The 14,212-nt window shown below is 48.5% G+C and overlaps 1 protein-coding gene across 1 annotated transcript; it reads left to right on the top strand.

The window, feature by feature from the left end:
- Positions 1-5,107: 5,107 nt before the first annotated feature.
- LOC142599550 (uncharacterized) lies at positions 5,108-6,536 on the top strand. The gene is made up of 2 exons (XM_075740673.1): positions 5,108-5,226; positions 5,349-6,536. Exon 2 carries the CDS (start codon positions 5,425-5,427, stop codon positions 6,406-6,408), a length of 984 nt encoding a protein of 327 aa, XP_075596788.1. The 5' UTR covers positions 5,108-5,226; positions 5,349-5,424; the 3' UTR covers positions 6,409-6,536.
- Positions 6,537-14,212: the final 7,676 nt, after the last annotated feature.

Here is a 14,212-nt window from a genome sequence, read left to right as displayed (position 1 = left end):
GAATAATATCTTGAATTTCCCCTGCTTTACTTGCATTTTTGAGTGACTGAACCCGAGTCATCTTTGAGAAATGCTAATCTGATTCTATGAGGCACCTTAATGTTTCAAGACGTGTTTCGGTTGTTGTCAAGAGCAAAGAGAGGTGGGCCAAGCACAGCCTCCTGTGCTCAGGAGAGCCGCCTGCTCAGGAGAGCTTCCCACTCTCAGCTCTGCTCATGTTTTCACACAATAAGAAATTGGTGCATTTGCTTCAGGTTATTCTCTCTAGAAGCCAGAGTTAAGCAAAGTGATCAATTTTTAAACACCAAGGTTATGTTGGTCCTGTTCCGTTCTCTGAGCATCTCACCAAACTCTCTATTCTGAGAAAACTTCTGCCTTTACAGCCATGTCCCAGTTCAGGCCTTTTAATGGAAAGAAAGATATAATGAGTGCTCACTTGCACGCCCTCTGCCCTGCCCAGCTTCATGGTTTTCCTGACACACACTTTCTGTGTGCCTGCAGGGTAAGTTCTTGATACCTCAGATACCTGTTGTTATCTTGCATCCCTTTGGTCCCTGGGTGCTGGATGACATTTTCATCCTTGCCTTCAGCAATTTGACTTATTTTTCGCTTCCTGCGTCTAAGGCACCTTCTTTTCTTTAAGGCATTAAAGAATGTGCAGTTAAGTCACCTTGGTCTGTTATTGCACATAACCATGGGTGTGCTGGAAACACATGTAATGGGAATTTTTTTTCTCTTAGCCCTGGCATTGTTTCTTCGAGGAACCCCTCCTTCTCTTCCTTTACCTCCCAAGGGATTTTTGCCTGACAGTGCTCGGAGCTTATTCAAGCCTGCCAGTTCTCTGCGGAAAACAGGTGTCAGCAGTGGGTTCTCTTCTAATGCAAAAAAAATAAGAAGAACACCCCCCACGCTAGTGTCAGCTTCATTGAAAGGGAAGCCCTTTTCCTTATGTTGGATCTGTCAGCTAGTGTGCAGGCATAAAGCATCGTGCTGAGCGCTCTTCAGTGTGAAGAAGCTTTCCAATAGAACTCTGAAAACAGAAGAGATGAATCACTGAGTGTACTGAAGGTGACGATGTTACTCTTCTCCCTGTCCCAGGCTTAAAAGAGTGAAGCTAAATAAATGAGAGAGAATGGTGACTCTTAAATCTTCAGCGGAATCCATCATTTCCTGCCTGACATTGCAAGAGACAGGTAAGGAATGCCCTGCCTCCCCTCTGCTCAGGCAATCACAACTTGGGAAAAAACGGAGTACGAGAAGAGTCACACGTCAGACTGACTGCGGTCAGTCCCTTTACATCCGAATAGGGAGGTCAACCTCTTGAGAGTGCTCTTCTCCAGCAAAGAAACTGCGCAGACTGGTGTTGTTAGGGCAATGCTGCTCTCAAGGCAGTACCAGGGAACTTGATGTGTGCTCAGCTGGCCTAAGGAAAAATACTGATGATCTATACTTAGTGATTTAAGTATCAGTCATTTTAGCATGGTAGTCACCTTTATCACCATGGCAGCAGCTAAAGGCTGCAATTGGGAGGGCATGGTTTATTGGATGTGGTCTTAGCTTGCACCAGCTGCTGAATAGCTGAAATCTGTGGAAAATATTGTTAAGAGAAAAGAGTTGTTAGCTGACAAATACAAGCTCTAGCCTGGAAATTCACAGTAGCAATTACTTGAATGGAAGAAGCCAGAAATAAGGATCAGTGACATAGACAGAGCAAGGGCAAAGTAATCCTGATTCCTTGCTTGCTTATTTACTATTACTGGTGAAATAAAGACAAAAATAGTTAATACTAGACTTGAACCACTGACTTTCATGTAACAGTATCTTTTGGTGATGATATCAAGTGGCATTTACTGTCTATGTTGCAGGAGCCACGTGCTTCCTGGGAGGAATCAGGGGAGCCCAGAGGGCTGGCAGGCAGGGCTGGCCAGCAGCGCTGGGGTGTGGGGAGAGCCTGGGAAGCCTGTTTGAACTGGCAGGAGCCAGAGCCTCTGCACAGAGAGATGCTCTTGACTCGGACTGTGCATTCGGACTATGGAAAAAGAGCTTCGCTTTCATCCAATGCCTAAAACGCAAGAGCGGCAGGAAAATGTCAGCCTACCACGTATTAAATGGGGGCTACACAGTAGCACTTCTACCTAGAAACAGTTGCCGTAAGGTGATCAGGAGGCACTCAGGCTGCAAGTTTAGACTTGTTTTTTCCCCCTGCTGCCCTTTTAAACTGGACCCACACCATGAAATTTTACAGAAGAAAAGATTTGGTTCCTACGTGGAGGCAGACCTATTAGAATGGACACCCTCAGCTCTGCCTGACCTAACTGGGGAAGCAACCGGGTGCTACAACCGGGTGTTTCAATCCAGCACTCGACAAGTAGACAAGAGACACGTGTGCCTTCTGGAAGGGAAGAAGATGAACGTCATCGTCAGCCTACCGCACAGACTCTGACGTGACGACTTCGTGTTGCTGTTCATAGTGAAAGGCTGGGGATTTCCAGTCCCAAGAATTTACAGACCAAGAATGCCTGAGGGACAACACTAATCCATTAAGCTGGAAAAAACAGAACAACAAAGAGGAAAACAGCAACAGTGGCAAATCACTATAAACCGTACCTCCACACAGTTAAACCTACTCCCACACTTCACTTTCATTCACGGATCATTGCTTTTTTGTACAGCTTTACTCATCTCGTGCTGATTTGGGTGCCTAGCACCTCTGCTGTAAAAATAAAAAATAAAAAATTTAACACCCCGCCCCCCAAAATAAACTAAACCTGGAGAGCTGTAAAGAAATGCCCAATTTGTTAAAGAGACTCAGGGAGGATTTTTCATTATTAAAACCACAATCGACTAAACGCTCCGTTCACGTTTCCTTTATGTCAGGTATAAACCCTTAATAAACTGGCTCTTTTAAAGAAAAAGAGCACATTAGCTACTCCTGCCAAACATAGATCGGGGCTTAACTAGCAGAGCTTTCATTTCACTCGGAGCATCCCATCTCCATTACCATGATGGTTTAAACTGACTGCCTTTTGACATTATTAGCGCTGAAGAGTCCTTCCACCTTACCTTTTCTTCACCTGCTTACGAGAGCCCCAAATGGATCTCCTCTGCTGGAAACAAGACATGCAGAGTCACGCAAAGCCTCCCTCTGTTTCCAACTCTAACACCATTTGGCCAAAAGCCCTCAAATTCACGGCCCTGCCCCAAAGCTCTACATTTCACCCTACGCTAGACATACTGGGTTTTATCCCTTCCTAGGGGACCACATTTTTTCCTTACTTTCTGCTTTCCTCTTTCAAGCTCTCACTTTGTCACATCCTTCTCCCCTCCATGGGAGAAGACAGAGAGACACTTCCATGGAGTTCTTCTTTCTGTCTCTCAAGAGATTTTCAAGTGAGCATCCACTGGGGTACCCTCATTCTGCCTACTAACAACATCTCACAGCACAGTCTTGCCTTCCATCTCCCTGCCTTCTGTCTTCAGCGCTGATCATGCGGACGTGCAAGCTGCAGATGTCATGTTCCTACCCCTCCCCGCTCTTCACCGCTGCAGGGCTTTGCCGGCACCGTGTCACCCGCTGGGTCAGGGCCTTGTCCTCTGAACTCTTTGGAAACAACAGCGATCCTTGCATCTTGGCCACAATTCAATTTTTCAGCAGCATAGAAAATAACCTCTGCTAGTGGTAAATTCACTTGCAAAGACAGCTTCCGCTCTGAAAATTCCTGTGCAAGCTTCTAAATCATCCAAAAGACAGTGCCTGGCACTTTAATGACTATTTATTTCTAAACCAATCAGTTTGGTAAAATAGATTATTATGTAATGACATATTGCACGGGTTTTCGCAGAAAAAAATTACTTTATTCTTTTTCTCAAGAAGAATCTGCTTACTTCTGTATACATACATGTGCGTCTGTAGATAAACACACAATATATTAACTGATATGAACTGTATTCCCGGGCAACTAATTGGGTTTGTTCATCCCTTGAGTGTGTACCTCCTCGTAAAGCTTTGAAAAAAAAGGTTTTAATGAATTTGTTTCTCTAACTACATTTCAGAAACACTTTACAAAACGGATATAGAAACTCTGCAGCCAACCCAACAGCGTGCACTAGCAGTTCACAATACAAAGAGCCTGTTGAGCTTTGCGTACTATCAATATGCTTAAACTGCAGCTCCGACGGCTCTCCAGCCAACAAGAAGCCAGCACCGCGACGGTGACCAGGGAGAGTGCCCAAATTTCCTGACAAATATAAACTCTAGCCTGGAAATTCACAGCAGCGATTACTTGAATGGAAGAAGCCAGAAATAAGGATTAGTGACATAGACAGAGCAAGGGCAAAGTAATCCTGATTCCTTGCTTGCTTATTTACTATTACTGGTGAAATAAAGACAAAAATAGTTAATACTAGACTTGAACCACTGACTTTCATGTAACAGTATCTTTTGGTGATGATATCAAGTGGCATTTACTGTCTATGTTGCAGGAGCCACGTGCTTCCTGGGAGGAATCAGGGGAGCCCAGAGGGCTGGCAGGCAGGGCTGGCCAGCAGCGCTGGGGTGTGGGGAGAGCCTGTGGGACTTTGTCCTGCAGCCTCCCAGGGAGGCACGAGGTGTTACCGAAGGAACCCTCTTGCTGCACGCGACTGGAGACGTCTGCCGTGGCCAGCGCGACCTGACGGGGCCACTGGGGCCCTGGGAAGACACGGCCGAGGCCTCGGTGACTGGCGTGAAACACTGATGCCGAGCACAAGACAAGAGATGGGGGGATGGAGCGGGCGGTGGCATTGCGGTAACCCCAGATGCCTGTGCTGGGGCTGCAGCGCGGCCGGGGTGAGCGCCTCGGGAAAGGATGGATGTTGTGGCATCCCCGAGCCACAGACTGTGACATCACCAAACAATGATGTCACCGATTCCCCGAGCGATGGGTTCTCTCGTCACCGAGAGACACCCCGGAATGGCGGACTATGATGTCACCTAGCGATGGATTGTGACCAGACGTTCCTCGCTGCTTATATTCGGGCGCCGGGCCACACCCAGCCGGTTCGTGCCCGCACTCCGGCTGAGCAGTTGGCAGAGTGTTGAGCGAGGCCTTTGGTGCTGGTGTTGCGCTCGGGGAGTTGTTTGCTGCAGCTCTCGGTGCCCAACCCCAGAGCCGTCAGAGGACCTTCCCCGGCCCTGCCAGGTTCAGGCAGCCGGGGCACCCCGGAGGCGCGCTCGCAGCAGCACAGGTGAGCTGGGAGGGGACACCTCACCCTGGGGAGCTGCCAGGGATTCCTCCTTAAGGGACCTGGGCATGTCTTCCACCAGCCAACGGGCCAGCCAAAGCTCGTGGCCTCTCTTCCTTTTCCAGCACGACACCCGCTGCTGCAGCGCCGGTGAGAGGGAGCGGCTCGTCATCGCCAGCTCCCGCCAGCCCACCGCAGAGCATGGAGAGCATGGCCACGGAGCTGGAGGACCGCTGCCCCATCTGCCTGGGCAGCTGGGAGGAGCCCAGCTTCGTGATGCCATGCCTCCACCGCTTCTGCTACCCCTGCATCCTGCGGTGGGCTGAGCGCAAGCCCGAGTGCCCCCTCTGCAAGAGGGGAATCCGCTCCATCTTCCACTCGGTGCGGGCGGACGATGACTACGTGGAGCACGTCGTCACACCACCCGTGACTCCACCAGCCGTCGTCCGCCAGGCAGGAGGAGCTCCCAGGCACCCAGCCGCCCACCACCTCCATCACCCTGGAGCACCCCACCGGTGGGCTGCAGAAGGGCTGCCCAGGCATCCTGTGGGTGGCCTCCAGACCCCAAACTGGATGAGCGGTTTGCGCAACAACTCCACGCTCATCCAGATCCTGCAGCCCCTGGTCCAACGGGAGCAGGAGAGGATGTTTGCCACCCTCATGGGCACCCCAAACAACCGCAGGCTGGAGAGAGAGCTGCTGGGCCGGATGCGGGGGGTCTCCCACCAAAACCGCACGGCGCCACTGGTGCGGCAGCGTACATGTGTTGCCGTGCAAGGGCGCAGCGGAGAGGCCCACCGTCATCTGGGACGGCAGGACGCCTGTGCTGCCGGGGGGCGGGAGGGCAGCCCTGCGGGTGCCCCGGGCCCCGCTGCCTCCCAAGGAGGGTTTCTCACCCCCAGCCCAGCCCCCTCCGGCAGCCCTCTGAGACCCAGCACGGAGGAGCTGCCCAGCACCTCGTCCGCTGCCGGTGGTGGGAGTCCCAGCAGCCAGCCCTCTGCTCCCGTTGCCATCCCCGCGGAGCAAGAGGAGCCCCAGGAGGAGCCAGGGCAGGCTGTGCCTGGGCCCTCCACTTCCAGCCGGGGCAGCGAAGGCTCCCCTGAAGGGCCACGGCGACCCCCAAAGAGGAGGGCCGGCAGGTCCGACACCTCTCCAGCCAACAAGAGGCCAGCACCGCGGCGGTGATCCAGGAGGGTGCCTCGGGGGACGGCCAGACCAGGACTGGGCCATCAGCTGGGGCCTGCGCCAGCCCTCAAGGGCTCCCAGCCCCCCAAATCCAAACATCCCAATAAAGGAAATACATGAAAACTACAGGGCAAGTCTCAGTGTTTCTTTGCCAAGAGGGTGGTCAGAGGCTGCAACAGGCTTCCTAGAGAGCTGGTGGCTGCCCCATGCCTGTCAGTGCCTTACAAAGAGGCATTTGGACAAGGCCCTGCATTCTTGGATGACTATAACCTGTTAGGGAGGGACGGGATCCACCTGTCCGGAAGAGGCAAGGGAATCTTTGGCAGCAGGCCGGCCAACTTGGTGAGACGGGCTTTAATCTGAAGGACTCGGGGGGTGGGGTCCAATGCTCGTGCCATCGCATCCAACTGGGGAATAAGCCAGAAAATAACCAGAGAGTCCAGGAGAGGGCTACAAGGGTGATTAAGGGAGTGGAGCGTCTCTCCTGTGAGGAAAGGCTGAGAGAGCTGGGTGTGTTTAGCCTGGAGAAGACTGAGAGGGGATCTCATCAATGCTTATAAATACTTAATGGGTAGATGTCAAGAGGACGGGGCCAGACTCTTTTCAGTGGTGCCCAGCAACAGGAGAAGGGGCAGTGGGCACAAACTGGAACCCAGGAAGTTCCATCTCAATATGAGAAAAACCGTCTTTACTGTTAGGATGACTGAGCACTGGACCAGGCTGCCCAGAGAGGTTGTGGAGTCTCTTTCTCTGGCGATATTCAAAAGCTGCCTGGACGCGATCCTGTGCAACCTGCTCTAGGTCATCCTAGAGCTTTAGCAGGGGGATTGGACTAGGTGATCTCTAGAGGTCCCTTACAACCCCTCCCGATCTGTGAATCTGTGTAAATACGTGAGAGTCACAAACAGTGAATTTCATAATGTCTCTCTTCTCTATAGCCACCTCAAGTGTAAAGATTCATTCCAAGGAGAAACTATATTTTGAGTTATGTTTAAATGCATTTAGGCTTAATAAAATTATTAACTTCGATATTAAAAAGAAGCGTAAAATGGACACAATTTCAAACACACCCTTTCCATAATCACGGTAAGCATGACAGGCTTAATACCATATTAGTGACTTGGAACCCGTGCTTCTAAATGTGACTCAGTACTTTTACTTCATAGAATCATAGAATCTTAAGGTTGGAAAAGACCTCTTAAGATCATCAAGTCCAACCGTTGACCCTACACCACCATGCCTACTAAACCATGTCCCAAAGGGCCACGTCTACATGGTTTTTGAACACCTCCAGGGACGGTAACTCCACCAGCTCTCCGGGCAGCCTGTTCCACTGCCTGACCACTCCTTCAGTGAAGAAATGTTTCCGAATATCTAATCTAAACCTCCCCTGATGCAACTTGAGACCATTTCCTCCTGTCCTTTTGCTAGTTCCTTGGGAGAAGAGACCAACACACACCTCACTACAACCTCCTTTGAGGTAACTGTACAGAGAAATAATGTCTCCCCTCCGCATCCTCTTCTCCACACTAAACAACCCCAGTTCCCTCAGCCGCTCCTCATAAGACTCGTGCTCTAGAGTCTTCACCAGCTTCGTTGCCCTTCTCTGGACACGCTCCAGCACCTCAATGTCCTTCTTGTACTGAGGCGCCCAAAACTGAACACAGGACTCAAGGTGCGGCCTCACCAGAGCTGAGTACAGGGGCACAATCACTTCCCTGCTCCTGCTGGCCACACTCTTCCTGATGCAAGCCAGGATGCTGTTGGCCTTCTGGGCCACCTGGGCACACTGCTGGCTCATTGTTGCCAACCAGCACCACCAGGTCCTTTTCTGCCCAGCAGCTTTCCAGCCACTCTTCCCCAAGCCTGTCGTGCTACCTGGCGTTGTTGTGCCCCAAGTGCAGGACCCAGCACTGAGCCTTGGTCCATCAATCCAGCCTGTCCAGATCCCTCTGCAGAGCCTTCCTACCCTTGAGCAGATCGACACTCCCACCAATTTGGTGTCATCTGCAAACTTGCTGAGGGCACACTCAATCCCCTTGTCTAGATAATTGACAAAGTTATTAAACAAGACTGGCCTCAAGACTGAGCGCTGGGGAACACCAGAGGAACACCTTGGATGTTTTCACATGATATAATCCTTATAAAGCAACATTTTGTGACTTCTTCTTAATTTTATGCACAAAATGAACCTTCTACACTTTTTCTTTTGAGAGCTCTAGAATCTAATGTCCTAGGCCCATCAGGATTGCTTCTATGCCAAAAAGAATATATTCTGCTGAATTTGGGCCACCATCTGCTGGGTAACTGAGAAGTCAAAATATGCCCCAAATCACTTGTTAATCAAGTGAAAGGGTGGAAGGGAAATACGGGGTGATTCTTTCTTTACCTGCTGGGTTCTCTTCAGCCACATGCAGGTTTCAAGCATTACTAATCCAATCTCCTATTCCTATTATCGATAAGCAGTGATGGTAAAAACCGTGCTGTATTATTTTACATGATGCATTTTTCAAATACAGCAGCAGTTTCCTTGTAGAAGTTTGCTGAACTGATTGCATGAGTGCTATTTCCTACACATACTTGTACTCACAAAACTTCGTATCTCTTAAATCAAAATTTTTTTCTTTTTGAATGTAATTATAAAATAAGAAACCCCATAATTTAACTTTTCCCCTAGAAAATTTCCTATGCCTGTAGAATGCTTGTTTGTTTGTTTGTTTGTTTGTTGTTCCTCCCCCCTCACACCCCCCCACACCCTTAAAATTCTAGGTTCTCTGGACAAGACACTTTATATAAGTTGGTTGCTATTTTTGCCAAAGACACAATTCTTTTGGAAAAACTTCTGCCATCAAGAGCTAGCTACTCTTTGCGCAACTAATTCCAGCTACATATGGCCGGAAATCAGCAGGTGAAAGATAACGTTACTCTGATGGAATGTTTAGCAAATAATTCAGAAAGCAAGCAGAGAAGCAGCTTCTGTCAAAGGCTTTTCTAATGAAGGGTATAAAATAAAGCGAAACGGTGTCATAGTAACTTGGTCCCGAAGATGCCTTGTGCTGGTTTGAACTATACCGAACTGCCGCCAGAAGCCATCAGGCTGTAACCACGGTATTGTTTCACAAGGTGGCACAATTGCTCTTCGTATCGCGCACGTACGGTTTTCCTCAGCCAGCAGAGGAGTGGTTCACATCGCCGTGCGGCGGTGAGAGAGCCTGCTTGTCTTCAGTCACAGAAGGCATAAGCAAAGTAGGTAGCCTTTGTGCCCAGCCCAAGGCTTGTTGAAACCGAGCAGCTTTCCAGCCTCTTCGATGGGGATTTAGTAGTTTATCCACAGCGGGTTTATAATTGCTTGTAATTGTCTACGTTATTTTTACAGAGGTAATTTTCTCGAGGACAGTGACCCTGGGTGCACTGACCTCCCTTTCTGTCTTGGCTTTGAATTTGACAATTTTCCCGTACCATAATGTGGCAGATGGGACACGCTTTCTGGTGTGATATGTTACTACCTGAACCCACTTGGACTGATTTGTGTAGCAGTCTTGTCTTGCGGGACTTAACGATCCTACACAGGTTGAGTAGCTCTTTTCGTAAAACTTTGGCCACCACTCTGAAAGGTGATCTAGAAAAAGCAAGACATACTGTTCATCAAGCATTGCAATTGCAGTTTCAAATGGTAACTGCACCTAGAAAACCAGAGAGGTGATTCTAGTGAGAAATAAGGGAATGCCATGAACAAGGAATATTTGCCCAACTCTCCTTAGCTTCAGTGCTGAAAAAAAATTTCTCAGCTGATCAATGGCAGGTCCTTCGAACAAATCCCTTTGAAACAGGCATCTGGGCGCAGACATGGCTTGTCATTCATTACTTCTGTGGAAATCTTTCTCTTCGCCAAAAGGTTACCATGGAGCTAACAGAATAATCCAATTAATGTCTGTTTTCAGGTGAGGAACTCACCTCCCCCTGTTTGGCACGGAATTGTTAAGTCACACGATTTTCTGATGCCACCAGTGCACGTGAAGGGCTGTAGCCATCTCTCAGCAAGCATCAGCCGGTGCTGATCCGACAAAGCAGAAAACATACTCTTCATGATATTGAGTGCCTAGATTATGCATTGTATAGAAAATGTTTTGGAAGGGGAGGAGGAAAGAGAAACCTAGAGTTACAGCTCTTCCATTTTCCAATCCCCTCTAAAAGCTCTCCTGCCAGGCTTTCTAATCCTGTGCGTGATTAGCTACAGCAGACAAGATATTAAACTTCTCCAGAAAAAGAAGCTCATAATGCTTCTCTCTCGTCTGGCTTTTTAGAAAGCTTAGTATGATTACTAATAAACTCAGCTAGTAATCAGAACTAGAAGCTGAATTGACACATCCATAATCCTACCAAGTTCAATGAGACTGCTTCTAAGTTGCCCTGGTTTTGGCTGGGATGGAGTTAACTTTCCCCCTAGCAGCTGATATAGTGCTGTGTTTTAGAATTAGGAAAAGGATAATGTTGACGCCACACTGATATTTTTGTTGTTTCTAGGCAATGTTTACACTAAGTCAAGGGTTACATCAAATTATTATTATTATTATTATAATATACAATTATAAAATAATATAATAAACAATTATAATTGTTTAAATATATAATATACAATTGTTTAAAGTATAATTAAATATATAATATACAATTGTTTAAATTGTTTAAATATATAACATACAATTTTAAAATAATATAATAACCAGTCCCTCACCATCTTGCCTGTAGGCCCCCTTCAGGTGCTGGAAGGCTGCTATAAGGTCTCCCTAGAGCCTTCTCTTCTCCAGGCTGAACAACTCTCTCAGCCTGTCTTCATAGGAGAGGTGCTCCAGCCCTCTGATCATCTTCGTGGCCCTCCTCTGGACTCTCTCTTGTGTGGGGTCTCACAAGAGCAGAATAGAGGGGCAGGATCATCTCCCTCGACCTGCTGGGCACGCTTCCTTTGATGCAGCCCAGGACACGGTTGGTTTTCTGGGCTGCAAGCGCACACTGCTGGCTCATGTTGAGATGATTATTATTATTATTATTGTTATTATTATTATTGTTGTTGTTGTTGTTATCGTTATTATGATTCTTTTCTGTCATGTTAAACTGTCTTTATGTGAATCCATGAGTTTTGCTTTTTTTCCCGATTCTCTCCCCCATCCCACTGTGGGGGCTGGGGAGTGAGCCAAGGGCTGTGTGGCTGTTTTAGCTGCCTGCTGGGTTAAACCACACAGTCCTCTTGGCACCCAATGTGGGGCACAACAGGTTGAGATAATGACAGATCTGACCAGAGTGCCTTAGAACCGATTTGTCATAAGCATTCATTTTATTAGGTCCATAGTCACTGGTCATGTGAATTCATTCACTCTGAAAGTTGTTGCGCTTGTTCTCAGAGTTGTGTTATGTTACACCTGATTTGCCGTGTAGGTTCTCTGTCATGCTGCTTGTCATCTCTGCTCACCAGGTCAAGGTTATCATTGTGGTGTGCTTTCGACTACTGACTCACGATGCGATAAACTTGTTGGTTGGTAGCGAGACTAATCCCAGCATTGCTGTCATCTCCGTACTTAGGGAGCTATCTATTGGAAACTATTAATAATCACATGTCTTTTTCTCAGCCAATATGTGGGGGCAACAACTTTCTTTATCTTCCCCTTCTCCTCCAGGCTTATTACAATAGCTCTTGAAAATGCCAAATATCCTTGGGATGGTGAAACCAGCATGTTCCTATTGCTATGTATGCTGAATGTGGTTCAAGTTTTGTTTAGGCTTAAACAACTTTTGAAGAATATGACCCAGAAATTAACACCAGCAACAGGCACTATGGCTACTCAAACCCCTGTGATAAGCACTGTGGCTACTGCAATCCCAGGCACCATGGCTATGCAGACCCTGGTGACAGATAACTGTGGCTGAACCAGAGAACCAACCCATGCTGGTGTCAGTTTCCCCTATACAGAAGAAGAAATAGAGGGGGAAAAAAAAAAAAAAATCAGTTAGCTTAGTAAGGGATGAAAATGAACCAGGACCATCAGGAGAACTGGAGGAAGATGCAGAACCAGAGGTCATCACCTGATGCCTGTCCCTGAGTGAGCTGTGAGATAAGCAAAAAGATTTCAGTCATCGTTCAGGGGAGCACATTGTTACCTGGCCGCTCCAGTGCTGGGATAATGTGGCCAGTAGTCTGGAATCAGAGGGCAGGGAAGCCAAGCAGCTGGGATCCCTGTCTAGGGAAGTGGGCATTGACAAGGTGTTTGGGAAAAAGACACAAGCCCTCAGGCTCTGGAAGTGACTTTTGTCAGGCAGGAGGGAAAGGTATCCCTTCAGGGAAGACATTGTATGTTGTCCAGGCAAGTGGACCACCATGGAGAGAGGTATCCAGTACCTGAGGAAACTGACTGTGTGGGAGATGGTTTTTTATGACCTGGACAATGTGCAGTTACCCACAGATCCAGATGAAGTTCAATGCGCACGTTCCCTGTGGTGGAATTTTATACGGAGCACGCCATCTTCGTACAGCAACTCATTGGCAGTGATGGACCGGGAAGAGGAAGAGGGGCCAGTGGTGGATGAAGTGGCTGGCCAACTCTTGACAATACGAAGAAAGTCTCTCTTCCTCCCTTGTCTCAGCTGTGGAGAAACCCTCCTAGAACTTCCAGCAAGTCAAAGAAGGTATGTCCTACTCCCCACCCATACGGACCAATATCTCAGCTATTAGGAGTAAGCCTTCCTCTGCTCAAGAGAGAGGATATAGAGGGTACACACCATGAGGCACCTGCGTGGCCACCAAGAAGACATGAGGAAGTGGGATGGAAAACCTACCTCGACCCTATAGGCATGGGTACATGAGTGGCAAGGAAAAAACAATTGCAAAAGGGGATTCTTCCAGGAAAAATGCTGCTCCGGTCTCCAATGGGCAGTTCCCCAGACAGTGTAAGAGGGCTGATTGTACTTCTGATCCTCTTGAAGAGACTTCTAATCCATTTTTACAAGAAGTGAGTAACGAATACGATGACCAGCATTAGAGGGGCCCTGCCTCCAGCCAGGTGGAGGAAAGGGACAATCAGGTTTATTGGACTGTGTGGATCCAATGGCCTGGCACGTCAGCCCCCCAGGAGTATAAGGCTGTAGCGGACACCGGTGCACAGTGTCCCCTAATGCCATCGAGTCATGAAGGGGCAGAACCCATCTGTATTTCTGGAGTGACAAGGGGATCCCAACAGCTGACTGTACTGGGGGCCGAAGTGAGTCTGACTGGGAACGACTGGGAAAAGCACCCCATTGTGACTGGCCCAGAGGCTCCGTGCATCCTGGGCATAGACTGCCTCCGGAGAGAGGCATATATTATTTATAGCTGGGTGGGCCCACGACACCTCAGGCCATCAAGGAAGAAATCTGACGTATAGATGGGCTCGTGATCGAAGGGGGGACTTGACCATGGACACTATTGCAGAGGTTATCCATGAATGAGAAACATGCACTGCAATCAAGCAAGCCAAGTGGTTAAAGCCTTTCTGGTATGGAGGACGATGGCTGAAATATAAATATGGGGAGGCCTGGCAGATTGATTATATCACACCCCCCAAAGCAAATGGCATGTGCCTGTAAAGGTGGAAGCAATCACTGCATAGCTGGAAACACATCCCGTGCCCCATGCCACCGCCCAGAACACTGTCTTGGGCCTTGAACAGCAAGTGCTGTGGTGACATGGCACCCCAGAAAGAACTGAGTCAGACAACGGGACTCATTTCCTAAATAACCTCATAGACATCTGGGCCAAAAAGCATGGCGTTTAGTG

Source organism: Balearica regulorum, chromosome Z (genome assembly GCF_011004875.1).
Source record: "Balearica regulorum gibbericeps isolate bBalReg1 chromosome Z, bBalReg1.pri, whole genome shotgun sequence".
NCBI lineage: Eukaryota > Metazoa > Chordata > Aves > Gruiformes > Gruidae > Balearica > Balearica regulorum.
The sequence above is the reverse complement of the archived record's forward strand: the minus strand, read 5'-3'. Positions and strand labels throughout refer to the sequence as shown.